This window comes from Eptatretus burgeri, chromosome 9, assembly GCF_056783735.1.
Source record: "Eptatretus burgeri isolate ZD-2024b chromosome 9, Ebu_testis_v1, whole genome shotgun sequence".
Lineage (NCBI taxonomy): Eukaryota > Metazoa > Chordata > Myxini > Myxiniformes > Myxinidae > Eptatretus > Eptatretus burgeri.
In genome coordinates, this window is record NC_140969.1 from 84,798,524 (window position 1) to 84,807,708 (window position 9,185).

Genomic DNA, 9,185 nt, shown 5'->3' on the forward strand with positions numbered 1-9,185 from the left:
CTGATCTTCGGGGAACCTGAATGATGTTCTGTGAATTTCCAAAACCGCAACAATATATATATATATATATATATATATATATATATATATATATATATATATATATATATATATATATATATATATATATATATATATATATATATCGGTATATTGTTTTCATCATTCTGACTGAATTGACTTCAAGAATATATGCCAATAAAAGGTCAATGACAAAATACTATATTTATAATAAAAAATAAAATGATTAACGATTTATTTTTATCATCAGGCTTTAAAAATTAAAATACAATTTGGATTATTTATTAAAAACCTAATATTATTCAAAGCAACTTGTATGTTTGTGCGCTAGCCTGGCAGGCCCGTAGCCAGGGCTCAGTATTAAGGGGGGAATATGAACTGGATGGGGGGGGGCACAATTATACTATTTAATATTTTTGATAACCCGGAATGCTATTGTATTCATGCAGCATTGACACATCTATACTGAGGTTGCCGTCGCATACTAACCAAATTGATCTCAGCTAGATTTAATATGTTCCGATGTTTTTGGCCTAAAATTATTCGAATGCAGGAGAGCCGCAACAAACTGGCACATTCACAATGCAAATATTCAATGATTAAACAATTGGCACCAATTCAGGTGCACTTATACAAGGTGTTGTGAAGAATTGGCATTAGAAAATTAATATACCAGAGATACAATAACTAAATGGGGGAGGTTGGCACCAGAATCAGTGCACTTTGAAATAAGATATAGTAGGCTATGACCTGCAATCATCATGTTAAACTATCAACAGCAAATACAACCGGCCTGAAGATACCACAAGGTCCGCATTTAAAGCAGTCAATTACACAGAGGTAAGGTTATGCACAAAGCACTAGATATGGGATATGCAAAGCACCAAACACAACATTTAACTTAAACATCAGAAGTACAAAGCAGCCGACCACGGCGGGTGCTGACCACAACCACACTGCAACCACAACCACACACGCATCACCAGCAGTCACACACACAATCTGAACTCCTCGTATAGTTTTTATATCGCTGCACTCACTGTCAGAAGAGCTGCAGGCGATGCGTCTCGGTGTGGAATCTTCTGAGGACCTTCTTCCATTCATTCAGGAATTTACGTGTGAGGTCTCTCCCGATGGCCAGCCATACCAGTTGTGCCTTGCGTGCATGGCGCAGGACCGTCGATGGTCAGTGAAGACATTCCTCAATATTGAGAATGAGTTTTCACACATGGCAGTGGACGCACCAAGTGTTCGTCCAATTCTCATAGCAGTCACTACACTTGGCATGGCTTCCAGCGTTTTGTGGTATGTTGAGAGGAGTTTTTGTGTTGTCCATCTCTCGTTTGGCTGCTTTTCTGTCTGTGAGCGAATAAACTGCTTTGCAACCACACACTCTGTTTCACTGATGGTTGACTTTGTTAATGTCATGATGTGCTGGAGCAAGTGGGGATCCAAAAACGTGCCATTTTCGGGATTCAAGGCAGCGAGTGAACGGGCGAGTTGTGTGTTGCGCTCACTGAAGCGCTGAGTGATCTTGCCAAGCACAGTGTTAATTGCGCTGTAAAAACCCTCTGCAGTTCCGTCTTGTCATTGTCGTTGTTTTGTCCTGTTGTCTCCAAAACTACAAACTGTTCCAAGTTCTTATGCATTGTGCGTCTCCGTTTTGGTGGTGCAGGTGTAGAAGTGCGAGCATCGTTGGCCTTGTTCCACAGATCAGTGAACTCATCCTCAGAGCGGAGTTTCTTCACGCACTCTGTAGCACTCGCCACCAGTTCCAACCCCGTTAGCAAGTCCATGTCCTCTGCCTGCAAGAGTCTGTTAGGGCCATCTAGCAACATCAGCAGTTTTTGTACAAAGATAGCAATGAACATGAAGTCAGGCCCAGAGACTTCCCGCAAAAGCCCAATAGCCTCCATCCTCATCTCTGCACCGTAGGCGCGCTCTGCATCAATCTCCGACAGTAAGGATGTGATATCCTTAAAAGATCCTATGATCACAGATACGGTGGCTAAATGTCCAGTCCAGCTTTGATCAAGAAGTCGTTTTAACCGCTCACCTTTATACTGTGCAGCAACAGTGGGCTTTCTGAAGAATTTGTACAGGCAACAACAAACCTCGAGGAAATCAGTGACAGCTTTCTCTGCTGCCAGTGCGTGGATAACTACCAGATGGAGTTGGTGATTTAAGAAGTGCACATAGGGGATTTCTCTTTCCAATATCTCTTGCAACAACTTTTGCACCCCACCGTGCTTCCCAGCCATTACTGAAGCCCCGTCGTACACCTGACTTAATATTTTTGATGTGTCAAGTCCTGTTTTTATCAGCTCTGCAATTATTAGGTCTGTCAATGTTTTTGCATCTCCAGCGTCGGCTGTAGCTATTGTGAGTAGACGCTCTGTTGCTTCATTTGATGCCGATACAAAGCGAATGATGATTCATATGTTCTCACATTCAGTGGGGTCCCTCGTCCCATCCACCTTGATGGTAAACCACGATGTGCCTACTTCTTCCACGATGGCATCCGTCACAACATTACTCAATGTGCAGATCAGTTCATTCTGCATTTCCGGACTAGTATGGCTTGCGTTTCGTGGGATATGCTTTATTATTTCGGCGAGCTCGGTGTCTTTTTTGAGTGTGTAGTTTAAAAGCGAGAGGAAGAGCCCACTGTGCCCGTCTGACATATCCTCAAAATTATCAAGGCTCCCTCTAAAAGGTATCTGATTTTCAGCGAGAAATCCCACAACATCTATAAGAGCAGACACATCGTACCGGTTTCTATTTAGCTGGTCAGCATTGAGGAGTGTGGAAATCTCCTTACCACAATCGATGCGCCTCTCATTCTCCTTCTCCTTCCACCTCAAAACACAAGTTAAATGTTCCTTTGAAATTGAGTGTTTGCGAAACCCCGTCTTTCTCAACGGCATGTTTCCAATTCCGGTAGCCTCGCACTGTGAAAGCAGAGTCCACTGGGCCACGTGCGGTGTTAAACTTCCTACATGGATAGCAGAATGCTGCATCTGTCTGCACACTGTATGCCAGCCATTCATTAGTCTGGTACCACGAGGACACAAACGAGCGACTCTTGTTCTGCAACAGATGGCCAGGGTACCGCTGTAGAACAACTTGATTCGGTCTCTCACTTCCAAGATCATCGGGAAGCGGCTTGACAGTCACACCCGACGCCGAGGCCGCCGCCGAGCGTGGAAACTCGGCTGTCTGCGCTGGGGCTACAGCTGCAGGGCTAACATTGCTGGCTTGGCCAGGTTGGCCAGCTTCTGTCGGTATTTCATCGACATGATCGTCTTTTCCTCCTCCTCCTCCTCCTCCTCCTCCTCCTCCTCCTCCTCCTCCTCCTCCTCCTCCTCCTCCAACTCCTCCCACAACATGTCTTTCATCATCTTCTTCATTTTCATCGCTTGCATTTTTTCCTTTTCTGAGCCATTTTCGTTTATCCATCATCCACGTCTTTTTCTCCTGCTGCGAGGTCGTGCTCTGTGATTCGTCCCTCGCGACTCGCGACTCGCGTCACTAATCTCGCGACTCGCGACATTTGACGGTTTTATTTATTAAATGATGCATCCATCAAAAACAGGTTTTATCTGCATAATTTCAAATGCAAGGACGATTGCAAACACACATATTTTTAATTTTTATTATAAAATTACTTTTTTAAGATGGAGGGTTGACGGGTTGTGAAGGTCACGTGGTACACGTGCACTTCATCTTTAATAATGTAAATTTATGTCTTTTCCTTAATCATATTATGACTGTATTACATTTATACCTAACTTACAACCAATCAGGTAACCTGCTCAATTGGGTCTCCATATCGAATACGCTGATTGGCTATTCCTTAAGGCCCGGTCACACCTTGACGTTTTAGCCAGCGATGGCAACGTATTAAAATGTATGCAAAACGCTGGCTTACGTTGAACTTTTGATGTTTTTTTTTTAAAGATTCGGACGTATTCATAGCGACTTGGTCTTATGTATAACGCATTGGTAACGGACACAGAACGTTTCGTTGTGTTATAGATAACTTATACCAACGAATGCTGAACCTGTTGTAGGCCTACACAACCGATGCCCAACGATAGTCTAACTTAGGCATAGCGCGTTGCACGCATCGCCGACGATGTCGTGACGTAGCCTATTAAAAGGCTGACGCACAACGATTCGAATCATAACTGCCGTAGAAATGGAAGTGTCAACATCGCGGTCACACCTTGGCGATCTTGCCAGCGTATGCCGACCTAAGAAAAATGTGTCTAAAACGTTGGGGCACGTCAAATACGGTATGAGTAAGTTTGGTATACGTGAGTAGAACGCTAAAGTACGCTATCATACGCCGTAGTAAGTAGAGTACGTCAAGAAATTTTAAACATGTTCAAAATTTTACGACGTACTCGGCGTATGACACACGTTCCGCATGCGATGGGGATAAGTTTTACACACGATATGTGGACGCTTACACACGTCCACAAAGGCTACTTATAAGCTACTCATAAGTCGAAACACGTCGCGGTAATGTCTTTTTTACGTGAAACTTATTTCTAACTTATGTTTGACGTGCTTTGAACCAATTCTTTACGAAGTCCCAACACACATCGACGTATGTAGACGTATTCCAATGACGTCTTCCGGTCGACAAAAAAATAAATTAACGTGTTTCTAGCTTACAACTGCCATATAAAGACGTGTTCCCAGCGGTTTTGGGAATTGGTATATAAAAATGCTGCTCATAAAAGGGGAACCCAACAGTGTTTTCGAGTCCTTTTTGAGTCGATGTCCATGTCAGCAGTAACAGTATCAGTATCAGTAGTAGTTTGTTCATGTTGGCAGTAGTAGGTGAGTGTGAGGGGGAGGGTGTGGGTTATGATGGATCCTCCTTGCGTCCGCGTGTCCACGGGTAGGAGACATCTTTTCACCATTGTTCGAAGTTCTTCGCGGCTAATTTTTTATGGGGCTTTTTCAACAATGAGCTATGGCTTGTTTTTACGATTTAGGTCTATTCATAACGGGTTGGACAAATGCACAATGAACTAATAATGTGCATAGAGCGCTTTGATTACTTATAGATACGATATACCAACGAATAATTATCGTGAAGCCGGCGTTCACAAACTATGCCCAACGATAGCCTAACTTATCCATATCGTGCGGCAGTTTATCTTTGCCGGTGACGTAGGGTTTGCTATTCATAGGCTGCCACTCAACGATTTAAATGGCTGCATCTCCACTATTGAAAGTAGACGCTTGCGCTCAACAATTGGATTTTTTTACACTCAACGACTTTTAAACGGTACCACTCAGCTATTTTCATTGTTTACAATGAACGATTTAAATTGCTGTCACTCGCCTTTGTTTTTTGACGCTGGCGCTCGGAAATTTTAATCGTTTCTATCGAACGTGCTAAATCGCTCAAACTCCACTATTGAAAGTAGACGCTTGCGCTCAACAATTGGATTTTTTTTACACTCAACGACTTTTAAACGGTACCACTCAGCTATTTTCATTGTTTACAATGAACGATTTAAATTGCTGTCACTCGCCTTTGTTTTTTGACGCTGGCGTTTGGAAATTTGAAGCGTTTCTTCTGAACGTGTTAAAACGCTCAAACTCGACTATTTTAAATAGACGCTGCCGATGGACAATTGGAATCAGAGCCAAGCTAGACATCGAAGTGTGAACATCCTCGTCATGCCGAAGAAAAGTTTGAAGAATGCTGCAAATAAGTGTCCTGGCCGTGGCCGTGGACGCTGACGCAAGGACGATCCCTTATACCGACGTCTTTCAGCCTATGAGTAACTTAAAAGTAACGTCTGTCGATGTGTGGCAACGATCGCATAACGTGCCAACAACACGTTAATCATAGGTTAGAAATAAGTTTCGGGTACGCTAAACATTACCTCGGCGTGTCTCAACTTATGATTAACTTACAAGTAGCATGTGTTGACGTCTGTCAACGATCGCAGACCGTGCATACAACTTGTGGCCAGCGTAGCGGAACGTGTGAGTCATACGCCGGCATATGTCGTGAAATTTCAAGCATGAAAAAATTTGAGGACAACCAAAAAGTACAACGTTTAAAGCCAACGTACAACGACGTATGGCAGTGTTTTTCAGCGTGCTCTCAATGTTATCAAAACTTACCCATAACGTATTCAACGTGTGCCAGCGTTTTAGAAAAAAAATTCAAAAATCGGCATACGTTGGCTAAAACGTCAAGGTGTGACCGGGCCTTTAACACGAAATGATCCACGATATATATAACCACCCACAACATCGACATTCGACACAAGGTCTTGGCTGCTGGCGTTGGTGCATGCGTTATTATCTTTTATCTTGTGGTCTTGGACTGTATTGTCTTGCCAATTGCTTTTGGAGATGCAATGGGAAGCGCACACTTGACTTATCTCTTGATTCTTATTCAAAGAAGGATATTATTAAAGAACAGTTTATCCAAGAAGGCCTTATTATTCACCACGTTGAACATCTGGAATAAGGGTTTTAGTTCACACAGGTGAACTCTTAAACAGCAAGTTCACAGTGGGCGCTCATCCTGAAGCACCAAGTTGTTCACAGAGTACAACAGGGCATAAATGGGTGGCGTACAAGTGGGGGGGGGGCACCAGATGCGCCATGGGGGGGGGAAATGCACCCAAATGCCCCCCCTAGCGACTGGCCTGTAGCCTGGGTGTTTATGCCTGTGCATGCACAGACTGGGAAACCTGTAGATTTGAAAATGTTTTCTTACATTTCCAATTACCAAGAGGATTCCAACGGGATGAAATATGATGGGGTTACTACCAGAGGGGCCGATTCTATCGATGGACAGACAGGCAGACATAAAATACAACTATATATTTATTTATATATATATATATATATATATATATATATATATATATATATATATATATATATATATATATATATATATAAAACCGGGCGTAGTGGCGTGCGCCTGTAATCCGGCTACTCGGAGGCTTGGGTTGGAGGATCGCTCGAGGATGGGAGCTCTGCACTGGGCCGCACTATGAGAGGGTGTGGGGCAGCCTGAAATCATGGCGAAACCCAATCCTTATCCCTGTGTCGTAAGAGACGACCAGGGTTGCGTCAGGAAGGGCATCTGGCGTAAAACCTATGCCAAATCAGTATGCGGATCATAACGGATGATCCGCTTTGGCGACCCCTAACGGGAGCAGCCGAAAGACGAACAACAACATATATATATATATATATATATATATATATATATATATATATATATATATATATATATATATATATATATATATATATATATATATATATATATATATATATATATATATATATATACCCGGTCTGATGACTGCATCCACACATCCAGGTCCTCAGACAGTTATTTACTGAAATGCTTGTTCAGATTAGCCCCATCCCCATGTCTAATGGGGATCTTAAATGTGATGCGTTGAGAAGGGTAAAGGATAGATCCCCTCTCTTATGGGAAGCTTTTTTTCTTTACGACAGACACGTTCACACAAATTTCTTTCACGAGCTCTGACGCCCGCCATTATTTTCCTCAGCAACGTTTATGCACGTATTTCTTTCGCGAGCGCCGACGCCCGCCTTTTTTGAGAATGCATGGGTAGTCATGGCAACCGTGCGCAAGTGGGGCGGGGTGAGCTTGGGGGAGACTCTGTGCCTGCCGAGATGGGCTGCAGATATAAAACGAATTGTAGGTCCGTTTGGAGGTGAGAGAAGTAAGAGGAGGGTGAAGATAACGAGAAAGAAAGCCAGAGAGGAAAAGGAGGAGAGAAGCGAGCAAAAAGCGGGCAAGCGAGCCGAGAAAGAAGCGAGAGTTGAAGCACGCGAGGGAAGAAGCGAGCCAGAGAGGAAGCGTGCAAGTGAGCAAGCGAGTGTGTGGTGCGCGTGTGGGTGTGAGCAGCGCCGACTAGTGAGGCACGGGTTGGTCAACCACGTGTGAGGCGCAGGTCAGTCACCGACGGACTGTGTGGGTCACTGGACGTCACCAGCTTCGTGAAGTGTGAGGAGCTGCCCGTGTCGCAGCACCAGGGTTTAAACCCGCGATAGACGATCTTGGTGCTCTCCCAGACGTTGACTGGCATTCAAGGCTGTTCGCAAGAGGGCGCACGGCAAGGCTGGGTGCTGGTGACGGACGTGACATGCACACACACATTTCAGGACGTTTTCACTTCATGGACAACTCTGGTGAGCGAGACGACTCTTCTGCCCTCCCACCTCCTCTTCTCCCGCCCCACCCCCCCCCCAAAGATCTGCTGGGTATACTTGTCTGTGTTTAGCTGTAAGTCAATCCCCGATAAGCATCTATTCTCTGTCTCTTTCCTGTCGTTTTGATTGATTTTTCCTGATTAATTATTCACTTATTTACCTCAGAAAAGAAGTTCTTTTAATTTATTTATTTTATTATTAATAAATCATTTGTCGACTTCCAACCTGTCCGTGTTTGTCCTTTCCTTCAATTGGTCTAGCATTGTCCGAACCTCGATAGACTGGGAGGTAATTGCCACAGATTTGAACAAAAATCGTCGGCATGCACCAGCAGTTAAAACGCTCGGCAGCCCAAATTAAAATCTAATCGAGATATCATTAGTGCTTTGCCGAGGGTGCATTTCCCCACTCAGGTAACCACGTGACCTCTAGTTAAACGGAATAATTAGACGGCGGACACTGGAACTCATGGTTGACTGGGTGGCGTTCGTGGTTCTAAAACAACCCACCATACCACAACGTTAATTGTGAGCGATGGCCCCAGATCCAGCTCTACCGAGGACAACTGGGGATTAATCCTCCTGAGTGACAAGCTGGTGTCTCGGTACAAATATATATATATATATATATATATATATATATATATATATATATATATATATATATATATATATATATATATATATATATATATACACACACATACATATACATATATGAGGGGCCGCGAGGAGGAGTGATGTAAGGGCCACATTGGCCATTTTGGAGTTAATGCCATATAGCACAATTTTAACCCTTCCCCTATCATCCGAGCCTATCATCATCATATCATTAAAAAATGTCGCTTACATCACTCCTTGCTGGGCCATATATATATAAATATATATATATATATATATATATATATATATATATATATATAT

General features: G+C 43.3%; 1 protein-coding gene across 6 annotated transcripts in view; it reads right to left on the reverse strand.

The window, feature by feature from the left end:
* LOC147020503 (protein cornichon homolog 3-like) overlaps positions 1-9,185 on the reverse strand; it is a 99,966-nt gene that overhangs the window by 26,804 nt on the left and 63,977 nt on the right. Inside the window, exon 1 of one of the 6 annotated variants that reach the window (XM_085895893.1) lies at positions 1,062-1,201. The exons of the other annotated variants lie outside the window; for them this stretch is intronic. Within the exon in view, the coding sequence (XP_085752019.1) occupies positions 1,062-1,121 (60 nt within the window). The 5' untranslated portion in view covers positions 1,122-1,201. Of the gene's footprint in view, positions 1-1,061; positions 1,202-9,185 lie in introns of those variants that run through there. 6 annotated transcript variants of the gene reach the window in all.